The sequence below is a fragment of the Oreochromis niloticus genome, linkage group LG13, assembly GCF_001858045.2.
Source record: "Oreochromis niloticus isolate F11D_XX linkage group LG13, O_niloticus_UMD_NMBU, whole genome shotgun sequence".
Taxonomy (NCBI): domain Eukaryota; kingdom Metazoa; phylum Chordata; class Actinopteri; order Cichliformes; family Cichlidae; genus Oreochromis; species Oreochromis niloticus.
Genome location: NC_031978.2, coordinates 24,529,560 through 24,557,124, shown reverse-complemented (window position 1 = coordinate 24,557,124; position 27,565 = coordinate 24,529,560). Strand labels below are relative to the sequence as shown.

Here is a 27,565-nt window from a genome sequence, read left to right as displayed (position 1 = left end):
GCTATAGGGTTGGAAACAGGAGAGTTAGGTGGCAGTAAGGTGTCTGTTGTACCACTATGAGGTAGCAGCGCGAACATGCCCAACGGGAGCCTACTGTACCTAACGCAGTGAGCGAGTAGGGCCAGCGGTCACCCTCACTCCGTGAGCTGTCATCTGGAAAGGGAGCATGGGCAGCGGGGAAGGTGGCAGATCTGATGATCTCATCAGCAGACTTGCTTTGGCGTGCTATGGATGCTGTATCTAGGTTGGTAACCATGGGAACTGAGCTATCAGTGTCTGGGTCACAGCCTAAACCACAAGTAAACATCTTTGCACCATCTGATCGTCAGGCTCAATGATCATTTAATCCTGGGTCATCAGCATTTTCATAAATATATATAAATATACAGTCTTTCTTAACAAGCCACTCCATAACAGAAAAAGCTTGACCTTTTTTCTTATCATAGAAGAAGTGAAAATTGGTCGTGGATAAGACTCATTGTGAGTATTAAGCGTATAATTAAAGAAAAGCCTCAAGTGTACACGTGAATTTCCATTTTAATGCCAGATTATGGAATTTCCTCTTACTGTTAAGTAATATAGATAGCACACGGAGAAAGACACTGTAGTGGCTTCAGTCCACTAACAGTAACGCTCATCCCCCTTTGTGAGTCTCTACTTTGAAACGTGCCACAGGTCTTGCTTGTGGTACCCACTGCCCTCGCTCTTGACTCCTGGAAAATGAAGAGTGGTTATCCCGTAATTGTCACCACTCCACCAACGCTGCACAGCCTCGCTTCACGTACAGGCCAAGCGCTGCTATTACTGCTATGACTTGTTAAGACGGACAAAGTAAAACAAGCTACAGGTCAGACCAAAGGATTGGAGACAGACTTCAAACATTGCTTGTACACTGACGCTGACGGTGGCTATGGTTAGATGAATACACAGCTCCAGTTGACCTCAATAACATATAGAGTAGTGACTACAGTAGTGCTTCCCAACCTTTTCAATATGAGGAACTCATTTAGAGATTCATATTTTTCTTAATTTATACACCTATTGGGTTTTGGTTTTTTTTTAAAATTGCTTTTCATACAACTGCCAGAGTTGTGGCCTTCAACCGTAACAACAACTTCATGTTTTGCTAGTTTTTGTTAGTTTTAGCTTCATCATCTTTGGATTTTTGTTTCCACTTCGTATGTATTTTTCACACAATTCATAACAGGTATCCGGTGGGGAATCACTGACACAAATTAATCATCAAAAAGACAGAATTTAGTTTATACTGCAAAAAAGATCATAGTATAACAGGAGAGGTACCGTGTTGTTTGTAGATGGGTGGTTTTCGATAGATGTTGCTCCCCTGATCTGAAAACAGACATGTGCAAAAGACATTTACAGACCATACCGTGCTTTGATTAGTAGAAATGGTTAAAAAAAAAAATCTAGTGTAAAAACAAACGACAGTAAGTCATGCTACACTGGGATTTACATTAAAACGTGACCTGTGATACAGCTCTATGTGTTTTTTATTTAAAAAAGAGAGAGGGAAAAACAAAATAGCTCCCAAATGGAGAAGAAAGAAAGAAAGAGCAGTGACAGGGTGCGCTCCAGCTCCTACCTGGGAGGTGGAAATGTTTAGGGGTCTGAGAGAGAGGCGGGGTGACCGGCCGGCTGTCGGGCCTGAGCGGTAGGGGAGAGCTCCGGCCACTCGGCGGGTCGGTGCCTCCAGTGAGAAGAACCAAGAACAGAAGGTAAGCAGGGATACTGCAGGGGAACCACAATTTGAACGGTGCAACACACAGGGACCAACGGGACCAGCTGAAGTCATTCTGAATGAATGGGGCGCATTTTTTTTAGTTTTGATATATGCGATCAATGGGGCCGAGAAGAAGCAGAGCAGCGGCGTTCTGAATTTTGAGATTAAATGTTTGGGAAATGTGCTATGAGTAATGAAGTTTGATGTCTGTTAGCCTGTTTTATAAGATGAATTCAGAGTTAAGAAGTTAATACCACCCTGCATGCAGCAGCATATCGACATTATAAAACAGTAAAACCTTTCTTTTTATCTCAGCCGCACAGTTTACTGGAGTCTGGAGACTCATTCAATGCAATACAATGCAAAAGAAATATTTATATATATATCCTTCGTTCAGCAAACACAGAAGTATTAGTTAGGATGTCGGGTTTGGATTACTGATATCTCTCTAGTGCATGCAAAGCTGTAAAGCACAAACACAAGGAGCCTAACAGCTACTTTGGCAAAGGTGAAGTCAAAGCAGAAGAGGAGCAGAGAGCATGTCAGCGGCTTAAAAAAGCATGGGTTTGACCGAAACATTTAGGCGAGAAATGTTGATGGATCCAGAATGACAGAGTGGGCACTGACGGGAGTCGCTATCCAGGTGATGATGGAGATGATGTGTTGCCTCCGGGGCGGGGGGCGCAGAGAGGGGGCAGCAGATAACAGCGGAGTGGGGCCCTTACCTTGGCTATGGGGGAGGAAGTGGTGTCTGAAAGGGGAGGTGGGGCGGGAGTCACTATTTCTGGAGCCCACACTGTTACTGCACAGGGAGGAGCAGAGCTTCTGCATGCCTGTCAGAGCCTCTGCCAGGTGGGAGAAAGGGTGTGGGAGGGAGGGAGAAAAACCCCAGGACCAGGCAACAGAAGTGGACAGTACAGGACGGGGGAAGGAGATATAAGGTGAGACATTGCGGGGCAAACGATATACGGGAAATACAGAGGGGTCAAATGTTGAAAAGAAGAAATAAAAGACACCCAAAGTGAGACGTAAGGAGTATTCAAGATGAAGATTTTTTACACTCTAAAAGCAAATTTTTATGGAAAGAACAGCAAACTCAAACTGTGTTGTAAAAGGGGCAAAATTGACTTGAAGGTAATTAGTCTGCAAATGGATTGTCTGTCACGTAAATCAAAGCGAGGCAAAATAACCTCAAGTCAATTTTGGTTACGTTCAACAACACAGGGAGGGAAATGCAAACGCTAAGGCGAGGCTGAGCGAACTCTGAACCGTCATCATCACCTGTTTATCAAAGATTTTTGGATCCACTTTATGAAAACCCTGAAATCACTACAGTAATACACACAGACATGTATACACAAAACGAGTCTTTTCGAGGACCTACCTGGCCGGTGAAAATGCTGCGGCGACCGTGACAAAGTGGGGGTGTATCCATGACGATTATAAACTGGTGATCCTATGGAGCCCTGACTGGTGGACCTCTGAAGGATGCGTTCCCTCCTGTCGTAAGATCCCTGTCAACACAACCGAGTGATTACACAAGCTGCTGATGAACGAGAGCGCACTACACTGGACTGCATTTACTGGACGTCGCCTAGAGCAGGACAGTGAGTTTGATGGATTCGCTCACCTCACCAGATGGGGTTGGCGACATGTTTCTTGAGGACTGCAAAGAAATCAAACAACTCTGAATTATAACTTTGATTTTCACAAGAACATCAAAGGAAAAGACAAATTAAACTGTGCTTCCTTTTTAGCCGTGCATCTAACCTTGTCATCCGGCAAGGGGGAACGTTCCCTCCTGGCAGTGTGGAGCTGTGAAGGACCCAGAAGTTCAGTGAGGCAAAAGATCTTTTATTGCAGAGTGAAAAATATCTTAATCAGTCCTTTGTGTTTATTATATCCTCTCTCTCTTTTTTTTTTTTTTTTTTTTTTTTTGTTGTTGTTGTTGCATAAGAAAAAATCCCTCCAGAGGAAAATCATGGCTCATTTGAGTTTTATTCATGTCATTTCAGTTTTATTCATGGACCGTTTTTGTGTGCGCACAATGAGAAGCACGCAGTCTGTGTGTTTACCTCTCCCACACTCTCTCGTCTCTCCTCTCTCTCATCCAGGGAGGTGGTGTACATAGGTTCATAGGTAATAAGATCGGGGCGCTCAATGTCATAAATGGCTTTGACTTTTGGAATGGCAGCTAGGTCTCTGTAATCAAGGATCTCATTGTCTACTTTTGCCTAGGGAGACAAACAAAGACAAACGTGCACACATACACAAGAGTAAAGGGAGATTACTACTGCAGAAAATTCTATTGCTGTGCAAGGTGCAGCTGTCAAACAGCAGTTATGCTAAAAAAAAGGTGTGAGAAGGGTCATATCATTGACAGTATTTACAGAATCTATTCAGACTGTAGCTCTCTTTGTGTCATTTCTTACATAGATAGTGTGACCCGGTGAGCCAGGTATGCTTGAACCAGGTCTGGAACAAATACTCTCAGACGACGACCTCGTCGGCTACGAAAAAGAAAACACAAATGTGGCTGTTAGTCAATACCTGTCAGAGCAGTTAGCCTACCAGGATCCACAGCCCACTGGCATGTGCATATTACCCAGGATTGTCGCCTGGATATTATGCATTATTAGTACACGGTTGGTCTTTATACTGTATGAGGGATGAGAGGGAACGGCAACCCCTGTATTTACGTTTCATGAATTATATGAAGTACTTTGGAACACTAACATGTCATCTCATGATTAAGTCATTCATTTGCAAATTTGCAAAGTGAATGAGTGATTTAGTGCTGTGATTTGATGTTCTTAAGGACCTCATGCCTGCTTATGGGAAATGAACTGAATGGCAGCAGCAGGTCTGCACGTGGCATAATTGAAGCTTTTTGCCGAATGGGTAAATGTTGATTTTAGGCAAAAGCCACATTAGTCGTCTGTGACAGCTCGTCTGCTCCTTTAAATGTGCGAGCATCTTTGTCTCATGCGCCGTCGACATGAGCCGCGTTCAAAGACAGGACTGAATGGCTCCGTATGACACACAGAGAGAGGGCACTGCAGGCTGTCTCCAGCAGATGGCAGCATACAGTGCACTGTGTCCTATGGACATGGTGGAACACAGGATGATGCCATCTCATAGCCAATAGCGAAATACAGTACCTGCCTTTCTGTTTTTTGGAGGAATAAGAGGGACGGAGGCATTAGCTGTGGAGGAAGGGAGAGGGGGAGGGGGGTTCACAGGACATCACACAGGGGTTGTACCTTCGCTGCCTGACTCACAGTTCACACATACATCAAGGTGAACGTGGCCACGCGTAAATATGCATATGAACAAATATTTATATACACACACATAAACACATGGAAAGGCAAACACACACACACACACACACACACACACACACACACACACACACACACACACATAGCTGCTTCAACAGGCAAATTATTTTACAGCACAGTAAGTTAAATTTTAACAGCAAGGGAGTGATAACAGTGTGTTTAGTTAAATATTCCAAACTCTATCTTTTCCTGTAAAACATTTCCGTGAGACATAAAACCCCCCAAAAGGTCCCAGATTCCTACCCGCTCCCTGTGCCTTTCTTCTGTTCTCGTGGTGTTCTTGCACCCAGGATGCCAGACTGTTGACCCTGTGCAGGGTGACACAGAGAGAATAGATTCAGGTTAAAATGATTAAACACATAAATTAAATTTTATTCATAAGGGCTGCTCATGCTCTAGATCAGGGGTTGTAAAACATAAGGCCCATGGGCCAGAATTGGCCCAGCAAAGACTCCATTTCGGCCCACTGGGTAGCTTTGGAAAATGTGAAGAAGGGCATACATTTTGACTTTTAACTGTATTTTCACAAGTTTTACAGCTTTTTTCTATTGATAAAGACTTCAATATGGCCATTCCTAATCCACCAAAGTAATTAAGTAATAATAAACAATCAAATAGCCTAAATAAGTCCTATTTTTTCATTACCTAACTATAGAAATTTGTGTTTTTTCACAATAGCTCCACAGTGAAAAAAAGAAAAAAAAGGAACAAACTGTAATTTTACACACTTATTTACACAATTATACTCTTGCTGACAGAAATACTTCATTTACTGCAGCAACACTTCTTTATCATGGAGAAGAACTGAGATGAAATCGCACGTCTTTTTCTTATTGATTCTAGGATAAAGATTTCCCACTGCAGAGACCCAGAGCTGACAGTGTGCCGGGGATTCATCTTTGACAAGTTAAACATAAAAATCCACATAAGTAAGAAGACAAAGACGGTTACGAGAGGACGCCGAATGGTCTGAGAAAGGAAGTTTCGCAAATCATTTCTTATGTCCTCCACGGTCACCAAATCCCAACATCTAAGAGATTTTAGATGATGTGTTTCATGGTGTTTTTCAAATCTTTGGGAAAACAACAAAAGAAGTATTGCTCTTCACTTCAAGACTTAAAGAATGTTGAAAAAATGTCTGTTTTGACCTCGTGTTCACCAGCTTTTCACTCCCATCATACTGCAGAGGAACCAGTCTCTGGGTTTACAGCAGCACAAACGTACGTCTGTGGCTCAGGAAGGTAATCTGAATACATCTACTGGTGTGTGGCAGTTAAAAAGACAGCTTGCAGAGAATAAAGAGCTTCGTGAGTGTGGTTTTTAGTGTATAATCTCCTATATGAATGTCAGACTATTATAATTTACACCCTTATGGCAGAAATAACTACAATTCTCTTTACATTTTCTGCCTCCTAATACTATTTCCTCCTTTATAGCTCTAATAGTTGAATAAAATCCATTTCATAATGCTAAACTTTACTCAACCCAAAGAGGAGTGTTCAATTTATCAGTGTCAGTTAACAAACACACACACAAAAAAAGAAGCAAAAAGGAACAAAGTTTTGATGAGGCAGCAGCAGCACATGTAGATCCGCTCACCTTGCAGATACATCTCTTCTCCTTCTGTGAACATCTGATTGCACCTGCTGCATCGCGCACAGCTGGGGTGATAGTGCTTATCTCCTGCCTGGAAAACACGGAGCGCAAAACAGACTTGGCATCGTGGGGGGAAAAATGAAGACGAATGAAGCTTGCAGTGGAACAGGTGAAGCTGAGCTATGATTTCCAGGCAGTAAACCTTGTGCCCCACCTGCTCTCAGCTACGCTCGCTTCCTCGAACAGCCCATGTTAGGAAAGAGAGCATTTCATCAGATCCAGTGTGCCAGTAGTTTCCTTTCTAAAGGATTGCTTCACATGCAAATGGGCAGCAGCGGGTGAAAAAAGTTTCCCTAAAAATGCCATTCAGCATCTTTTCACATTTTTCTCAGTAGTTCATGGAGTCAAGTGAGGATCTGTGTGACTTTACTGCATCACATATTGAGAAATCATTTAATGTATTCCAGTCAAACATCTTACTATTTTAAAAAGATGAATAGGGTGGTTCAAAACGGCACAGTCAACCTGCTTTCAAGTATCCGACCGTCCGGCTTTGTACCTTCCTTTCATAATGTGCTCCAGTAAAATGGTCTGACAGCTAGAGCGCCCAAACTTCCGTCTACACTGACGTACCACTTTGCATGTGGCGCGTTCTATTAAAAAGCCCAAGCAACCTTGACCACGGGTGATAAATATCCAAATGAATCGCCTGCTGTATAACAACCCTCATTAACAGGCAAGTGGCCACTCAAAGATATGAAGCCACAGACTAATATTTGCATTTTACTGCATGAGAAAAAATGACAGTAGAAGAAACTTTATAGTGCCTTCTACCCAGCACTCTGCCAAACTCAATTCCCTTTCAGCTATAATAAAAGTACTTCTGCTACATGTGCAGCGCACCATTACAGACACTCCCGATTCCTCTCTATCTCTAACAGCACCGTTAATGACCCCTACATTAATAAGCCATTCGCACTGCACTCCCAAAAGGAACAGACTATATGCAACCTGCTGATGGCTTTACAGTATTTGGCCTGGGTCTTGGGTCAGTGATTAGGCTTTCAGACTTTGGCTTTGGCTTCACTGATCCACTGGCAGCGGCTCAGGGATGAGACCCAGCAGCCTTTTCCTATTGTCATAAAGGCCTGCCTTAGTGTTGGATTACTGTAAGCCTGGTTGGCTAGCAGTGACATTTTCATACCATTAAATGACACATAACTCAGTGTCTGACCGGATCACTGTTTGCAGAACAAGCAGGCTTGCATATGCTGGAGATACTAGTGAACAGACACAGTGTAAAGGACATGTGTGTTTTTAAGCGCAGTTCTAACAATGCCTAAAAAGTGTTTCATAACAGGTGATAGCATGGGGATACCAGTCACTTTTTAAATGTCAGATCACATTCCCTCTTATATAATATTTATATAATTTATGCCTGAGCGTGTTTTTGCAAATGTGTATTTAGGCAGGAGTTGAGAAGACCTAAAATCTGCTAAGAGTTAATCTTTTAGTTGAATACAGTCGTGTCAAGAGTCTGTTTGGCTCGGTGCAGAGGAGATTACACCAGAGATTATCAAACTACATTTCACAATTCTGCTCCATGCAACATCCCTTGTATGTGTCTGCATGAGAAGCAGAAAGGCAGACACACTCTCAAGTATTAAAGACATCTGAATCCAAAATAGTGCAAATAATCTAAACTTTAATTGTACTTTCCCAAAAATTATGATTAAAAATCATTTAAATTCTATTGATTTAAGGATTTAAACGCTCGGGATTCCCTCAAACTTACCTAAGGCAGGTTCTCAGGAAACTCAGAGGTCAGCCACACAAAGAGACATCTGCGCATACTAAGAGTTAAATGTGATATGGATGCGTGTTTGTCCTTACCTCTAGCACCTTCCCTGTGATGAATTGATGGCACGCCTCACACTGAACTCCAAAATGGGTCTGGTAGTCCTTCTCACAGTAGGGGGCGCCATCCCTGTGAGGCGAGAGGGACACACGTGGAAACGCTTGACAGTGAAATATTACACGGAGCGTGAACCCTGTGCAGGCCTAAATTCAAGCAAGCAGCCTATAATCACAGCAGATATGTGCTCCTTACTTGCTGATGTACTCCCCGGTCAGCACTTTGTTGCAGGCCTTACACTTAAAGCAGCCCAGATGCCACTGTTTGTCCAAAGCAAGGAGAGCCTGTCCGTTCTTAATGTCTCGGCCACAGCCTGCGCAATCTACGAAAGCAAAATACGCGTTGTTTAAAAAAACACACACACAACAAGAACATGAGTTAAGAGTTGAAGGAAGAATCTAATTAATACTTTGTTTGAAGGCTTGTTTAAAATAAAAACACAGCCTTTACATACTAGCTGAGGCATCTTGTCACTTCTGACCCAAGACACTAGATGGTGATAGAGTGTAACCAGCAGCGTTCTGACAGCTGCCGCTTCCTATCATCCACTTCTCTCCTATCATGGCTCTAAAAGCTCCATCCATAAGCAAGTAGGATCCCGAGGCTCTAAAAGTGTAAGAGGTTGGTTTCTAAATGAACAATCTTCTTGTCGTCTCTTCTTTAATGAATAGAGGATGAAAGGAACGCAGAGCCGACCAGCAACCACAGGGGATGATAACTACGTGAGGCATAACAAGGTTGGGATGATGACGTGAGCAGAATCAGCATGCCTTATTTATAGGTGACCTTGTCTAAAAGCTCTCGAAACACCAACAGAGACACCAGTGGGGGATGAGGGAGGGAGAGAGGCAGCTAGAAAGAGCAGGAAGAGGAAGAGAAGGAAGAGAAAGAGGATCCAGAAGAGGAGGGGGGGTTTGAGGGCCACACATCCCAGAGGAAATGCACGGCCATGCATTATTTAGCGAGACCTGTCCTTGGTGTTATACGTAAAGGAACACGGATGGTCGGCGCATGAGGTTGGGAGAGGTGGAGGATCTCCCTGAATGCTACAAGTCCATTATTTTTACTTCAAGTGTAACTAGGTTGTAAGGGAACTCCTGCACTGTGATGTGGAAAAGAACCATTTTTAAACCTGCTTAACCCCTTAGGATTTCACTTCTGCTCACCTTACATACAAGGTCTTAAATAATCAGGCCCAGTCTTATCTTAACATAACACCATATCACTCCAGTATGCTGCAGGCTTACTTGTGGTCCAGTTGACAGATACCCTCTACTTTTAAGATCAGATTTAAATCTTTCCTTTTTGTAAAAGCTTATAATTAGGGTTGGATCAGGTGACCCTGAACCCTCAGTTACGCTGAAAAAGGCCTAGACTGCTGAGGGCTTCCCATGATGAGTGTTTCCCCTTCACTCGTCTCTTTTCACTCTCTCTGTTTATTCACCTGCATTTAATCATCATGTTATGATTAAACTCTGCTTCTTTCCACAGTGTGTCTTTGTCCTGCCTTCCTTCCCTCACACCTGACCAGTCACCACAGATGGCCGCCCCTCCCCAAGCCTGGTTCTACCAGAGGTTTCTTCCTGTTTAAAGGGAGCTTTTCCTTCCCGCTGTCACCAAATTCTTGCTCAGAGCGGGTTGTTTGTTTGTCAGGGTTTTCTGTCTATTATTATAGTGTCTTAATATTACAATATAAAGCACCTCAAGGCAACTGTTGTTGTGTTTTGGTGTTATATAAATAAAACGGAATCGAACTGACAGTTTGGCATGTAGGGAAATTTACTTTTGTGTCAAAGGTTTGAGGATCGGTTGATACCACTTTATCATCTTTATTTATCAAATATGAACCTTTTTCCCAACAGTACCTGAACTTCTCACTAATTAACCTTTTTTAAAAAAAAAACAAAAAAACGTGTTTGTTTAATCATTATGAAAACAAAAGAGTGAAAACTATTGACTAACTAACTTACAGCTATAACTTCATATCAAATACAGTGGAAGGCAAAATATCAGACTATTAGTTTATTTGGCTTCAATGCCGGAAACAGTTACGTACAAGCAGTTCTTTAAATCGAAAATCTCTAGATTCATTAAAAAGAATCATTAAAAAGAATTTTAATGTTAGAGTGCTTGACCAGAGCGGACCCTACTCATTACACTATACAGTCCTATATATACTATATATTCCCCATGATCCCAGGCTCTGCTGATCCCAGGCACAGCTGTGCAAATATTCTCTTTAAAATTCTCTCTAAAAGTTTTTTTTCTTTTATTTATTCATTTTTGTTTGCTTAATCAAAGATGAACACCAGTTTTTCTTTACTTTTGAGTCTTTTTGATCTGCGGTTCAGCATTACTCTTGAACTTGCTTGGCCTGATTCTAGCAACACCGACTATCACACAGTTAAACATCGAGCACATTTAGACAACGAATTATTGAACATGCAGCTTTCCTCACAGCCAAGCTGCAGCAGCACCTGCAAGTCCCTACAGTTGTATATGGAGCTTAAAGTGTGCACTTGTGGTGACGTGGCTTTGTAGACGTAACAACAAAGCCATCCAGCATGCTGCTGATTATCTTGTGCTAACTACATTGGCCTTTAGAGCTTTTCCAGTGTGTCTCTGGGCAATCGCTCACAACTGTTTAAGATCCCAAATAAACCGAGAAACACTTTTTACAGAAGTCATTACTGGTTCATGTAACTTCTCAAGTTAAGAACTGAAATACTTTAAAACTACAATGTGGATAGAAATGACTATAAAGTCTGTGGGTACAAAGTTTATGAGTACGTAATGAATGACCCACGGACAGGCACAACTCCACATTTATTATAGATTTTCAAATTGAACTGATTTTAAACTAATGCTAATAATGTGTGGGCAAGATGACTGATATGGACCTGAAAATTATTCTTCACAGCCAAAATATTACCACTAAACTGACTGGTCAACAGCTACATTAAATGCCACGTATGAATCAGATGTGGAGGCTACGTTTTTCCAGACTTTTCGTTTCTCTAAAACCAAATCAGTTCCAATAATTCACTTTCGGTTCAAGTGCAAAGTCTATCAAACTATCATTGTGAAGGTTAATTCCTTTCTGTTTGTGTAACAGACAATGGCTACTCACTGCTGGAGCCCAGGATGTCCTTTGGTCCTGGAGACATGGGCTCGACACAGTACTGACAGAGACAGTCCTTCCCATTAAAGGTCACCCTGTCCCCGGCAGGAAACGGTCGTCTGGAAGCGGGGTGACATCAACAACCAGTCAACAAAGCTGCGGTCCCATGGTAAGTGTAAGAGTTTATTAGCTGTGGCTTGCAGGTTGTTTGACGGTGCTGAAGATGACAGGGCCCAATGATGCGGATGTATGTCAACACTGTCAGCCTGGGGAGCTCATTTAGTCAGATGACGTAGACATGACACACAGCATGCTACTGTAAACTGTCTACTGGAATTACTCCTGCCATGAACTTTGTTTGACCATGACAGTCATTCCACGGAAAATTTAATTGTAGCTAAAATGGAGAGTCACACATGAATTGAAGAAAGTAAGACATGAGCAGCGTTAAAGAGAAGCACCTGTGTTGATTTTGCTCAAACCAAATATAAACTTAATAGAAAGAGGAGAAGATTTGCTTTAAATTTCAAAGAAGATACATTTTCAACTCAGAATATCATGCAACTGCAATTAGCAACCTTTCATACTTCACATCCCATTTTTTTATATTTTAGAGCTTATTTTAAGAACTTATTGCTGCTTGTTGGTGCTCATTATTATTTTGCAATGCAATCACACTTTTTCTGCAGTCCACATGCCAACCTGGTGAAAGCACTGAATGCCTTACTTGCAGATGGTGCAGACGAAGCAGGCAGGGTGGTAGGTCTTGCCCAGAGCAGTAACCACTTCTCCCTCAACAAAGTCCCCACAGCCATTGCAGCGGGTACCGTGCATGCGTTGGTAGTCCAGCGTGCACAGATAGTCTCCATTTTTCATGAAGAAGCCCCCCTGGGCAAGGTCACAGCCACATACTATAGGACACACAAATTGGCACTCAGTGAGCCAGGTCATTTAATGCTTTAAGGCGTTCAACCATCAAGGCTCACAACTTGTCCATGGCTCAGTGGCTTTCTTAAGAACTGCTAGCCTGGAATGTGTGAAATGGACGATGACTGGAAAATCACTGAAAAACACATACAATGGGAAGCAGAACGAAAAATCCTCTCATCAGCAGTGTTCACAATCAGGCTATTAAAAAAAAATCTTCTCCCTTTGAAACATTGTTGCATTTAGAGTTCATGTCTATCAGTCAGCATTATTCTGGCAAGGCTTTTTTCATTTTAAAGGTTCAATGCAACAACAATTCAGCAATTGTCCAGCCCAGGAAATAACTTTGATCTGTTTTGGAAGATAACTTGCTCAAAATGTTTGGTACTACACTGATAGCCTACAACAAGCTTCCTTCTATTCAAATGTAACCTTGTCATCTACACAAACATTCAAAACTGACAAGGTAAGAAATAGAAATTCACAAACAACTGAGGAGTTTTGGTGTTTGTGTGACAAATGAAATAGTTTTACTACTCGGAATTTGTATTGCTGACCTTTGTGTTGGCATTAAAACTGACTTAAATGACCATATGTGTGTAATAAAAAATCTGTGTGTATAAAAACTATCAGTTAAAGTAAGTACTTGTCTTTCATATAGTACTCAGAACATAGTATTCACTTATTAAAGAACATTATTAGATTTTGTTTTAGGAATTCCAAATGTTACACTTTACATTAAACAGAACATCAGTCATTGCAACATAATGAGAGAAGGTTGCACATTTTCATCATCAGCTTGCCCGTACGGAATATTTCAAGCCTCCATAATAATCACTCAATTCATGCAGTTCACCATTTTAGCACCGAAGACAGAGCCTGCGCATTTAATAGCCCTTCGGAAATGCCAGAGCTAAGCGGGAAAATATTTTGATGTTTGAGATAACTGCACCTAATCATTCTTATGCAATGAGGGATGCTAAATCCTGGGGATGAATGGGAGCGGGTGAGGGAGTGAATCAGATTTAATTGCATTAAGACTCATACATGATGAGATTAGCTTGTAAACTAAGTGAGTCAATAGGAAAACCAGCAGTGGAGATTTGATGTCCAGCTGCCCTGGCTTTTCAAAAGATACATGCCATTATGTAAAATGCCTTTTTAGAACAGTGAGGTCGACTAATTGAATTGAAATGAAAATAACTGCAATGAAACAAAAACTTTTGTGCATTTAATGAAATTACAGTGTACAAAAGGAGGCTATTTGGGATCCATCTGCAAAGGCATCTCTGAGTGTCAGAGCTCAGTCAGCCTGAGGATTACTACTAGTGAGGTTGGAGGCTGATAAAAGCATACATCCAATTAAAGCAAGGACCAGGACACCGAGTCTTTTGGCTACTAAAGCTGTACTAGTGTCTACTTTGGCAACCTTCTCATTATCCTTATCATGCTTTTATCACTCCTGTGGCATGCACATGTAAAGGACCGAATTAGGTACTAATCTCACCGTTTGCTTGTGTTATTCTAGGCTCTCGATAAAGTAAGCTAACTCTTAACACTCCAGTCTTGGATTAACTACAAAGGTTTTAGCGGGGCAAGACCTGAGCTGGCCCGAAGTGAGATGGGTTGGTCAGCTGTGGGCGGCTACATAGTACTCACGCCGGAGTGCTAGAAACCTATCGGTAATAAAGCTTAATGAACAAGGATTTGCACTGTCTCTTGTCATAGTAGACAGGATGGCACTTTAATTGAACAATGCAGGTCTGAGAAGTGAAGACGAGTCATGCCACCATGCATCCGTCCAGTCGGAAGGTCATGGAAAGGACATTGTGGCATTAAGGGACTTGACTGGTCCTATAGTTCAAACTTTGTCTGGACAGGATGCATTTTGGGACAGCCAAGGAAGTAAGAACTGTTTATTTGCACTATCGTGCTTCCTGAGTACAAACAGCGAGGAAAATTCTCCATAACGAAAAAAAAATCAAACCAGTTTATTAAGTAGCACAGACTGAATGAAAGGCAGCTAATGTCTTATATTGTGACAGGTTCAAATTAGCAGAGAATTTTAAAACTTCACACTTTGGCTGCCAATTTTCACATAACTCCCACATTTTTCTTCTCCCGTGTAGTCTTAGTGGTATGAAAGATCATTTTTAAATTGTAAACACATGACTTATTTACTAACAACTGGTCTGTATATTAATTTTAAAGTCTTTCTGACGTGGAATAAAGGTGAGAGAAATCACATGCAGTAAATACTAGTAAAGATATTTATTCATATATAATCCCCAAAGCAGTTTACCTCTTTACTGGAATTCTTGGTCACACTTTCTAATATGGCACAGGAATAACTATGCTATAAATAAATAAATTTAAGTAGTGTGTAAGCAATTTCAATTAATGCATAACTGCATAATTTTAACAAACAATATTTCCTTATTTTCCATCCTAAGTACATTATACTTTTTGGGACACATTAGAGAGTGGATTAATCTTTCATTTTTTACATCTTTACTTTTTTACATCTCCATCTTTATTATTCACATCAAGCCAGCTTTTTAAAAATACAATCCTTTTGAAGGTTATGTTTGAAGTGTGGTTGAGGAGAAAAATAAAGATCATAATGAACATCAAAGGTGTAAAAAAAATAAGCATGTAAAAATGCAAGATAATATCTAAGAGAGGAAAGTATTGTTTGTTTTTCTGCAAAATTACTATGAAGTTATGTACAAAATACTTCCACTGTACTCAAAATTACTTACAACATAATTTGTGTTTCCTTCTCTTGTAAAATACCTGAAGTTATGCAATACTTAAAATTACTTACACACTACTTAAATTTACTTATAGTATTACTATTTCTTTGTTTCCCGACTTGTTACCCCCATATTCTAGCGTACCTAATTTAAGTATTTGTAGGAAAATATAATTTGATTATAATTTCAAATAAAATATGTTGAAAATGTATTTACAATTTTATTTAATGATATTATTATAAAGAGCACAGAATTCTTGAGCACTGGATTGTATACTGTACCTTTACATGTGAAGCACTTGAGGTGAAAGTGCTTGTTCTGCACCCGGAGCACCTCGCCCTTACATGGCTGCCCACACTTGTAGCACTGAATTAGGGGCTTCTCTGCAGAGTGGTGGCGTGTGTCCTGCGCATGAGCCACTGCAAAAGAAAGCAGACACAATATCAACATTACTGCTGAGCTGTAATGCTGATGAGCCACGGGAATTGCTAGACGTGGCAGTCAATACGGTTTTTGTGACATTTCTTACAGTCAACAGTTAGTCAACATTAGCATGCTCTGCACAAGGACCTGAATCTGCAACATCTCACAAACACCAGAGCTGAAGAACAAGTGCTCAGAGCCTGTCAGCGTAAAAAGAAAAGAAAAAGAATGACATTGAGCAGGACAGCGCAACTTTGGGTTCTTGGCCAGAGAGACTCTCTGGAGAACATCAGTCTAAATATAGTCTGTCTCCGTCAGTTGAGGATGGACAGTCAAAATGCTGAGGGGAGCAAGGCTTGGTAAATAGAGCACTAAAAGGGTATTGATAAAGACAGTTTCACTATTGAGTTTAATGTACTTTCATCCTCAAAGGAAAACATAATTTAGAGTTACGGGCCATTTATTGTCTCTGGCTAGCTTATCGTCCCAATAATCATTTGACTCTTTTTGACATGTAAGCGCAAATAAAGCTAGAGTCCATCCGGCAATGGGGTCACACTAACTGCAGAACCAGTGACTTCTGAGACAACTCTGCCTGCTGACAGCATCTTTCCTGTTTACGACATTTTTGCACTGGCAAATCTTTGGACAAACTGGCAGACATATAAACACTGACACAAAACCACCTGCTCCAGTAGATGTCCTCAGGACCACGTTTTTGAATGAAAACACAGACGTACACGCTTAGACTCACAAAGTAAAAACCAGCCTATAATAAAACAGAAGAGACATCACGTTTGCTGTGGCTGAGTAACTCATTCTGTAAAAGCCATGAATGAAATCAGTGGTAGGCAGCAAATAACAGCTTTATAAAGGCAGAAACATGTCCATTATGTACTGACAGTGTGCACGCATGAGGGGAAAGCGAGAATGATAGGAGTGGAGCCACTTTATAAAGGACATGAGTCCTTTAGTGCCGCTTGGAGCTTAATGTTTATGTCAGCATATTATTGCGCTCAAGATGACACTGTCAGCATTGCTGATGTTATGAAGGTGCATTGCTCACTATGTTAGCGAGCTTAGATTTATTAGCTGTTAACGTATTCATATACATTGGTGGTAATTAATATAAATTACTACCGATCACAAACACAAGAAGGTCTTATGCAGTATACACCAAATATTCAAATTGAAGTTTTACCAAATGATTAAACTATATAAAAAAATTAAAAATTAATTGGAAAAAGACTGTTGGAACTAGACTTCATGTCACTCCATTTAATAGTTATTATTAATCTATGGCTCTCTTCCATAGTTTCCTGTCCCCTCACCTCCGTTTGTGGTAGATGGCTGCCTCTCCCAGAGCCTGGTTCTGCCTGAGAGTCTTCCTGTTAAAAGGCAGTTTTTCCTTCTCACTGTTGCCAAGTCTTTAGCTTACAATATAAAACACATTGAGGCGACGCAAGTCAGGGCAATCATAGGTAATTCCTATGGGAACCATGGATGTCTAGACCAAGTAAAGCGCCAGTCTATCAAAAAGAAGTTGGTTCTGTGAACGTGAAAATTGGGATGGTATCCGAGGATAACCAAACTCAGTGAAGCTCATCTTTAAGGGCATGAATGCCCATACCAACATTCAAAGCAATGGAACAAACTGAGAAACAGATTGAGATGTTTCAGTCTGAACTAAAGTAGTGCAACCACAGCCTAACATGGCTATAACATACTTGTTGTTCAGCCTCAGATCTTAATGTACAAACACATTTAGACATCACGTTCTTGGTTTGAGGTATTTTGACCATCGTTAGAATTATATAAGGCTAGGCTATTATTGGCAAGCAGCACCAGCATTATTTTTAGATCCACGATGTATCAGCATGTGGCATTCCTCACTTAACACTTTGGGCATCCCTCTTAAAGACAGACGTTAATCTGCCACTACTGCACGGAACGTAAATACCGCTGCAGTGCCGCACTGCACACAGCTTATCAGCTGTTTGAAACCAGCAGATTATTTGACAGTCGGGAGCTTTAACTGGCAAGGAGGCTTTTGCTTTTCCTTCTTTTATTTCTTCTTTCTGTCTCTTTTTCAAACAAAGACATACCCACACAAATATGCAGAGTCACAGTGAGAACAGACATGAAAGGCTCTTTCCTCTTTTTGCTCTGCAGTAGATCATTAGTCTGCAAGGCTAAAATAAGACACCGCCAAAATAGCGAATACTGAAATAGTATCACGAACAATCGATGGTCTACCAAAGAAAGAGATTACTCTGGACTTCTGGTGACTTGCCCTACCTTACATCTTATTATTTACATTTATATTGGCTTACTAATGTTTAAACATGGCAGAAAGAGAAGTCCAATTTTTTTTAAAGGCATTTCAGCAATTTTTGATTTAAACTTGACTAAACCTTTATTGTGGCAACTCCTAAAAGGAATTACAACAACATAACATGATTCTATTTACATTTTGAAACACAAAGCTACAGAGTAGTTGTGAGATAACAGAAAAAAAGGTGGACTATGAGGGGAGGATCTTTCTCCTTGGTGTTTCTGATTACACTCAGCAGGACAATGACTAATTTCTGGGCGAACCAGACTACTGTAAGAGTAAGCGGAGTCCCAGCAGCTCTGTATGTGACATTGCACCTCGATGGAAAAACAGAGGCCATCTGGGTAACCGCCCTCATGAAAAATATCCAATCCAACAAGTCAGCCTCAGGAACATGCTGGAACAACTTAAAGGCCAATTCCATTTCCTTTTCTTTCTATTTTTTGGTTGCATTTACTCGTACCAGTAGTAATAACACTGTGCTCATGAAGGAAACGGACAAGTTTTAGTAGTATAAATCAAATGAGGAGGAAATTGTATATATAATTGTATATATTTCTAACGATGGTCTAAATGCTAGCTGATCAGGCCAACTTGTACAAAAACCGACAAATGAAGTAACTACAATGACACAAAACCAACAGCTAGTTTAATACTTACTTTAACTTAATGGTAATCAAATCAAAAATAACTTAAATACCTAAGTCAAATGTCAAATGAACAAAATAAAAAAACATTTAACATCGTTGCATCTCCAAACACCCCCATTAGCACTTCCAGTGTTTGGGATTGCTACATTCCAAGGCCCATCTTTTGTTTATTTGACACATGACCTTAGCTGCCGGAAGCCTCACATGTGCAATGTGTGTCAAAAACGAAGATAAGAAAATGTGTTCTGCAAAGCGCTGGTACATGAGGTTGCTGACTGTGCCAGCACAGCAGGTTACTGTCTTTCTTTTTAGCAATCAAAACAACTTTCATAATGTTGCTACAAAACAAAATAGTAAATCAGCAAGATGTCATGTGATTTAAGAAGGGCTTAACCTTTAAAACTTGATTCATTAATAACTTAAGAAAGGTACAACGAGCTGTAAACACAGAAATGTCATACAAACATCGTCCAAGTTAATATTCAACAATTAACGTACTTGACTACCTTAGCATTTTCTGGATAAAGGCCAAGTAGTTAAATTGTAACAAATTAATTACTTCTTTTTTTTTTCAATCCCTATCCCAGCTATATTAAAGGTGCCTTCAAACAAAGCCAATATTTCACACACTTTACAATGACTTAAGTCACTGCTAGCACTAGCAAGCTGGCTAAGACCACCCAAAGTGGAAAGAAGTTAACTTTGGAGTTACTGAGAATCCCTACCTGAGAGCACCTACCTCTCCAAAGTCAAGCTACATTAGCAAGCTAGCCTGTAGCCTGTCTACTAGACCTACACTAAAATGTTCTGAACTCTCAGTCAAACTCCAACAAAAAGCCACTTCAGCAAAAAGTGTCTGTACTACTTCAGGTTAATCTGTGTATTGCTGCCTTTTATTGTTGGCGTAATGGAGGGTAAAATGGTGCAGTGGATAACACTGACCTCACCAGTTAGCATGACCGCTAGGCTAATTTGTGAGTCTTGCTTAAAGAGTATAGAATAGTCTTGAATGACTGCATGGCAAAAATGTGGCTATGACTGTGGCTTAGACTGTGAATACCACTTTATAAATGCAACTGCAGTACATCATTGAATTTTGACTTATGTTTTTTTATACATCAAGGCTGACAAAAAGGTGCAATATTAGATTTGCTTTAAGTTCCTGTTTGTTCTCCTAAGGGAAACGACACACGTGGCTCTTAAACTATTATACCTTGGCATTTGGGGCTGTACTTATCGCCTAAAACGATTACGAATGGTGATAATTCTTTGAATATGTTAATACAAGTTAGACCTTTCGCATTACACAGTCATTGAACCAGCGTGGTGATAAAAATATTCAACAGAGCAGCTTTAAAGTAGATATTTTGATTTTATGCCAGTTTCTATTTTTAACGTTTCATAGTGTTGCGTTGTCAGTGGGAGACTGCCCGGCACGGAAAAGTCAACACTGCTAACGTCATAACAGGTTGACAGAAATCCAAGACAGATGTTTGAATCCCATGCACAGAGGATCTAAACGCTGAGGTTTGGATGGGAATCCATAAGCGCTGTGTTTTTCCGACTTTGCCCCGCCTCTGCCCCGCTCTGTAAAGTACTGCCTTTGCCTGAGCAGTGGCTGCACAGAGGGGGTTAGGAAAAAATGAAGCAGAGACGGGTACTCTACATGGCATTTCATCAAACTGAAGAACCCTGCACAAAAAAGGCTGCTAAATTATATGAAATGCTACAGATTGGCTCATTTACAGGATTTGTCCGGACATAAAGCGCCTTACTGAGGGGCTTCTTTCAAACATTTAGCAGTCCTGTATACATTCATAACTCCAAGTCTATAAAAGCATGAGTTCAAGCACTTTTACTTCAGTATCTTGGCATTTTAACAGATCCATTATTGAGTCTTTAGCGGTTCATGTGACAGCAGCAAGATGCTGCTCGGTTTGCCAGAATATATATTATATAATGCTATAAATAAGTAAGTATGCAGTACATGAAGCAACCTCAGCACAGAGCAACTTACTGTAAAATATATAGTAGTACAATTTTTCCGACTGCTGATCACATTCCTCATTCTGGGCTGGATGTGTTGGCTGTGCTGACAGGGTGAGCTGTCCTGCCTCATCACCAGAGGATGAAGTGACTGATATTAGCCTAAACACACAATGAACACATGCACACACACACACACACACACAGTAGTGAGGGAACAATAACCAGCAGAGCATCCCAAAGCCAGGCCCAGAGAAAAGGGGGCTGCTCTCTCCATATTCAACCCCCACCCCAGCCCATTTAAGCTAAGTCTAGCTGCGTTGGCAATAATAAAGCCTGAAGATTATACTCAGGAGGGAAGTGAGAAAGGTCCTCATGAATCCCCCGAGGACAGATGTTTTTCTGTAACACATGCCTTGGCCTCACTGGCTAATAATAATGGAGCAGGGCTGTTGACAGAGAGCGTAGGATTTGCTGAAGAAGCTTCAGACTTTGTTGCCTTCATTTCCTGCCTTCATAGACCCCGAGGTATGCAAAACCATAGTAGAACTTTGGAAGTGCGCTGGGAGAGGGGGAATTGAATTAAACAATAGATGAGAGAGTGAGATGAAAAGATCTAATAGAATATTCAGTTGCTCCCTCTCCCTTTGTTACTGTAAGACTCGCAGACACAAGAGTTTCCAGTAGAGAGAAACAGCAGCCATAAGGGAAAGTGTGTGCGTTTGTAGAGTATCATACACTCAGAGGGACACACCAATGGGGGGGGCAAAGGCAGTCATCTCCACTCCTTGTGCCCATGCCAGTACTTGAGTCCCCAGATCTTCATAGGCAACAAAAACACACACACAGTGCCCTCGGGTACAACCCGTTTTGGATGGAATATTCTGGGGGGGGGTCTGACCCAAGATTAACATCAAAGGCACAAAATATGCCAATGTGCGGTGGGACGTGTGCCTGTTTGGGGGAAGGGCATGTGGGGCTCTTTATCGCTCAGACATAACAAGGAGCTCTTAACCCTCCCCTCCATGAATATGTATGGTGGTATCCAGCACCTCCACACCCCTCTGCCCCGCCATCAGCACCCCAGACAAAGCACTTCAAACGCGGGGCACAAATTGCAGCGGGGGGGGAGTCCTATCGGCCTCCACCAGACCCCCTCCTTAAACCTTTAATAACTAATCCTCAGGGACCTGAGCTTGAAATAATGATCTGCACTCTGTGGTTGAACGCCACAGTGCAGTTCATTGCAGATCATTTGTTGTTGAGCAGGTACACAATAAAAATAGAGAGAGACTCGGAGCACAGTTGCTTATCAAGAAGGAGACAATGGAGGCTTTATAAACTTCAAAGCCCCTCGTGATTGTGAATCTGATGATGACTTTGGGTCTTTGCCTCTCAATGACAGCCCACGAAGGCCCCGCACTCCTGTCGTGTTTCCTGGGATAATCACACTGATTGATGCCTGGCAGCAGGGAGGATGTTTGTTGACTGGCAGAATATATGACTACACTCTGCATTCTTTCATGTCACTCACACCCACATCACTCGTGTTGTTTCAGCGTGTATATTTTAGGTCAGCGGCCGTCTCTTCCTGGCTGACCACTTATCTCATCTGTATATTCTAGTCTTGTGTGCCAGCTGTACAAACAGCGTGTGTCTGTGAGAGCGTGTGCTGCACTCATGTCTGCGAAAGGGTTTAGCTCCTCTTTCAGGGGCTAGACACTGGCAAGCTTCAAAGATGAGGCACCACTGCAGTTGTCTGCAGCAGAAGCAGCACTCTGCAAAATCACTAGAGGCAGCCACAAAGGCACATGACATTAGACTTTCATGTCAAGAGAAAATCTTCACACTGTGTGAGAAAGAGTGGTGGGAGTTGGCGTTTCACGAGCCAGGTGACATACATGTGATGATGGCTACAGTCAGCCGGGCTTCCGACGCAATTTGGCACAGGAAGCATGAGGATGAGGGTTAAAGAATCAGCTCAGCCTATAAATGTACACAAATCTCAGGCACGTGTAACTCAAGCTCAGACTATCTAAGGTACACATGGACCCAATAAATTACAAACTATTTCAAGGGTATTTTTGGCTTTGAAAATAGGGCAGCCGCCTGCAAGCAGACAAAACGCTAACACTGCAATCCCTTGATTGTGATTCATCTTTCTGAGCATACAGTGTAATTCAGTATTGGCTCAGCTGTGCGTCCTGATGGTACCGAGCCCACCTGGCGTCAGACAGGTTGTCTTATGAGATCCCGGGAGAATACACGATGAAAGCTTGGGTTGCAAAAACATTGCGATAGCTTCCTCTTAAGAGGAATGAAAAGCTAGAGGACCCTGGACAAGCTTTCTGTCACTGACAAAGCCCACAATGGAACAGGAAGGTAGTGAGTTAAGTCTATGGAAAAACTTTCAGAAGGGAGATGAAAACGTGGCAGCCAGAGGTTACGGATGTTCTGCCAGCACGGGGACTTGGTGGTGAGAACCGTTTTACTCGTGGCCCAGTCAAATCCACGTGAAGGGAAACAGCTCCAGAGCTGGACACCGCCTCCAGCCACCAATGTGCTGTCAGATGCATATTCACATCTGACCAAAAAAAGGAAAAAGTCTTTGCACATGTTTTGTTTTGGTGGTAGAAATATTTTCAGAAAAAAGACAGAATTATGATGAACTATGTTTGGTTACACAAGCATGCACTGCACACGAAAAACTGGAGACATGCCTCAGTGACTTATTACTATGATCTTAACATCCAGTCCATTAGGTTTAAAGTATAACACCTTGTTTTGTCTAGTATAGTGATGAAGTGTGATGGATATACACTGCGTTTGAAAGTTACAGACTCATTCCCGGTACAAAAGCTACTCCAGTTTGAGTTCAGTTAATCATCTGCTCCTTGGCAGAGCTTTCACCGCTCCTCTAAATATTTTTAAACAGGAGATTTTCTTTACTCTAGAAAGCTGTCTTCGCTGCTGCTCGCCTTGAGTCATGCTGACAACGGTCAACCTCACGAGCGCATGCCCCGGCAAATTGCAGGGAATGTTAATATCTCTAAACGACAACCCCTGACTTCGCTTCGTTCTGCCCACACAGCCGGGCGACCTCGGTTATAGGTGGAAACAATCATCTTTTTCTTTCTTTCAGGACACTATGAATGGGGCCACAGCTGACAACAATGGAGTGTACCTTTTAGATGGTCACCATGGCAACGGCTGCAGACAGAGAGAGAGAGAGAGAGAGGGAGGGAGGGAGAGACAGAGTGCAGGTCCACAGCTCTGCGCAGTGTGCCTCCCTACACTAGTGCTCCACTTTTCCTCTCTACGTTACCTCGCTATTTAGCCTCTTTATAAAGATGAACTGTTTAATCCCAGAACTATGACCCTGAAGGTTTTAAGTGACAAGCTCCTATATGACAAGCCAGATGCTGTACATTTACATAAAGCCTGATGCAGCCAAATTAAGCAGACTCCAACCCAGGCAGCAGCAGCAGCTAGAGAATATCGACAAGGGCGTAGCATGTTCAAGTCTGCTTCTCTGAGGGAACATGTTGATGTGCTAGAGATGCACATTTAGACTGAGCTGTTAGTCATATTTCTTCCAAGCAACACACACCCACATAGAGAAAACCACCCCCATGTTACCACATCATATGTCTAAATCTCTAAAAATAATCAAATCGGAAATCAGAAATTTAGTCCAGTCAAATCGAATTCAGCCAGACACAGGAGTTTAAAGCCAAATGGACATACTGCACGTCTATACGGACTGCAGACAGTCAACAGCACGACAGGCAAAACAAATCCTGTAATAACACACTCATGACAACCACACACACACATACACACACAGTCATGACCGCTGGAATACCTTTTTCTTTGACCATGACCATTGGAATCCAGGTATATCCGCACCAGAAAAGGCTCTGAGGATCAATCACCAGAAACACCCGAGCTGCTAGTTCCCTTTTTTTAGTCAAGACTGGAGCACAAAAAAGAAAGCCAAAGCACCAGAGAGAGGGAGAGAGAGAGAGAGAGGTGTGGGCGCTGCTTAGCGCTCCTCTCAAAAACAGCTACAGCGTGGGGTTTGCCTCCCGACTGCCTGTTTTCCTCCCATCCCTCTCCTCCTCCTTTCCCCCCCTCCATACGTCCTCCTCCCTCCTCTTCCCCTATTGCTCCCTCTCTCAGCCTCTCTGTTGTGTCAGCCGCCTCCTCATTGCAGCAACCAGGTGGCTGCTGATGCCTCTGTGTGACCAAAACAGTGACCCCCCCCCAAAAAAAATCCCCACACCTGCTCACATGTAATGACACAGATTTTTTCTTCTTTTTTTCCAGATGCAAAACCTTATTTCTAACTGTCCTCCATTCCAAAGTGGGTGGTGTACTGCGATTTATCAATACCCTGAAACGCAAATAAATCTATTCCACAAGTAAGAAGTTCAACATTGAATTATTCTGAAAAAGCACCCCTTTATCACTGTGCTGTACAACAGACACTTCAGCAAAGACTGTGTTTCAGTACAACAGGGCAGCAGGTGGTGATCAATGACTTTTTTCAGCAAGGCAATTAGCCTGCTGTGCTAAAAGAGTGGTTCACTGAAAACCTTCAGTATTTGACAGATGTATTAAAAAAAGCAGACCACAACAGCTTTAAAAGCAACTAAGTAAAAGGCTGACTTCTTTGGAAGTATGTTTTTGGACCAGTAAAGCCAGCCTTAATTAGAGTGAGAGCCTTAACTGCTAAAAATCTCAGTGATCATGAGGGCAGCAATGCAAAGACCAAGACAGGACATCAAAGGTTGAAGGTTAAACTTCCTGTGATCGCGAACACGAGCGCTGTATTAATATCTTCGGCGCTCCAGTCCCCTGGAATCCAATTACACAGAGCACAGGAGAGCATGTTCTAGCTAGATGAACATACCAGCTCTCATCTGCCGCTTAAGTAACCATATGAAAAAAATGACTCTATGAATGAAGTGGCACCTCTGTGATAAAAAAAATAAAAAAATGCTGCAAAATAAACAAGACTCCCATCTGCTAGAGATGCGACAACATGCAAAAACAAGAAAAAAAATGCATGCACGTGTGTTATGTAACTGAAGTGACACGTTTTGTTGCCTGTTTTATTTTGCTGCTTGGAATATGGCAGTGTTTTAGTAAACTAAAAAGAAACTGCATCAAATATATGGAATTATTTTGGAATACTATTTCAATCAGAGCTGACAAACTAGGGTATAATGCATTAATAAAGTTTCTTATTTGCTCTACGGAGAATTTAAAAAGTTCTACTGATGCCCAAGGTGCCAGTCAGTGTTTCTAGAAACAACAGCATGGAAAGATTATAACTTCAAAAGTAACTCAGCAGAAATTAGGGACCAAATTTGGTTACTGATCAATCCGTATCCCTATGGCTATGAGCGAGGAACAGCTTTTCATCAGCACTGCCACTGTAATTCCTAATGCAGGCAGCTTATTATGCATGCAGAATGCATTCGCCCACTGCAGTGTAAACTGTGCCACCTTCTGGAAACCAATCATCGTACCACAGTTTCCACAGGGGCGTTTTCTCCTCATCAAACAAACGGGCGACATGCCAGGGAGGCAAATGGTATAAATAGTTAGCGGACGTTGCTCCGAGCACTCCACCCTTTTTTATTGTAAAGACAGGGAAATATGTTATAAGTGTATGATAATTAAAACAAAAATAAAATCCAGTAAAAACTAAAAGAACACTACGAGGTTTACAGTCCACCTATTAACTGCTAAATGCAGCACAAAGACATCCTGTTACTGCTCCTGCTGTAGTCGACCTATTATCATCTTGACTCTTTTAATAATCTCTGTAGGAGCTGCAGGACAATCATGGTACAATAGGTTTGCCAGGAGCAATTCCTGAGGAGCAAAGCCTATTATCCATGGATGAAAGGTTTCTGCTGTATTTGGCACACCTATGGATGATCCATGTCTGACTGTCAATTAATAACGTAGCCTGTAAATTAGCAGGTTAAGTGCTGTTATCATCTGACACGATCATTTCATAGTAATTTGTCTTATGGGTTCAGACCACAGCCAAACTGGCAAAAGTGATTATGTTGCAAAAAAAAAGTCACACGTGGAGTAAAAAAGAGTGAGGACAGGCTGCACAGTTATCTCCGGCTTTATAATTATGGTTGCAAGACACCAGAGACACACATTGCACACACACACGCACATACACATAAATGCATGAAAAACACTCTGTGGACTGAATGATTATTTCTAGATTTTATAAACTTGACAGAGAAGACAAATAACTAGGATGCACTCTTAAACTCTTTTGGAGCACAGACAGACTTAATTAACTCTCTCTGGCTGGATAATGACAGGCACTTCACCGGCTTGCTTCTATTTTAAAACAGGTTACAAAACAGTGAGAATCTTTTGAACACCAACCCTGTGCAACCTGGCGCCCTTCTTTAAAGCGTATTTCACCCATTCCACATTAACATTACTGTTACGTAGCCACCCTGAACACACGGAGCTTTATTTTTCCTACAAACAACATCATTGGCATTTTTTGTGAAATGTTTTAACAATTTACCAAAACATAAAAACCACTTTTTTTCCCCCTTTTTTGTTTTTTACCCACAACCCACACGGGGCTTAACTTGTTTTCATGTTTCTTTGAGGAATCGATGAAATATTTGTTGACCCCTGGATAACAGCACTTGGAGAGCAGGCTTAGTGCCACTCACATTCAAACAAACAATCATCAAGTGGAATAATGCAGGAGGGTTT

General features: G+C 41.6%; 1 protein-coding gene across 21 annotated transcripts in view; it reads right to left on the bottom strand.

The window, feature by feature from the left end:
* The window catches only part of ablim1a (actin binding LIM protein 1a), a 41,889-nt gene that overhangs the window by 4,722 nt on the left and 9,602 nt on the right, over positions 1-27,565 (bottom strand). For 5 of the 21 annotated variants that reach the window (XR_003213469.1, XM_025897485.1, XM_025897482.1 and 2 more), the window contains exons 2-18: positions 15,682-15,819; positions 12,445-12,628; positions 11,727-11,836; positions 8,792-8,918; positions 8,575-8,668; positions 6,685-6,772; positions 5,329-5,393; positions 4,903-4,947; positions 4,174-4,251; positions 3,817-3,975; positions 3,512-3,556; positions 3,372-3,407; positions 3,126-3,255; positions 2,467-2,586; positions 1,604-1,708; positions 1,303-1,350; positions 100-240 (exon numbers count right to left, since the gene is read on the bottom strand). Coding sequence is in view for 20 of the 21 variants with exons in the window: in XM_025897485.1 (XP_025753270.1) it covers positions 100-240; positions 1,303-1,350; positions 1,604-1,708; positions 2,467-2,586; positions 3,126-3,255; positions 3,372-3,407; positions 3,512-3,556; positions 3,817-3,975; positions 4,174-4,251; positions 4,903-4,947; positions 5,329-5,393; positions 6,685-6,772; positions 8,575-8,668; positions 8,792-8,918; positions 11,727-11,836; positions 12,445-12,628; positions 15,682-15,819 (1,713 nt within the window). In the remaining variant the exon portion in view is untranslated. Of the gene's footprint in view, positions 1-99; positions 241-1,302; positions 1,351-1,603; positions 1,709-2,466; positions 2,587-3,125; positions 3,256-3,371; positions 3,408-3,511; positions 3,557-3,816; positions 3,976-4,173; positions 4,252-4,902; positions 4,948-5,328; positions 5,394-6,684; positions 6,773-8,574; positions 8,669-8,791; positions 8,919-11,726; positions 11,837-12,444; positions 12,629-15,681; positions 15,820-20,825; positions 20,957-24,659; positions 24,910-27,565 lie in introns of those variants that run through there. The other 16 variants (XM_025897492.1, XM_025897483.1, XM_025897487.1 and 13 more) reach the window with 15 other exon arrangements.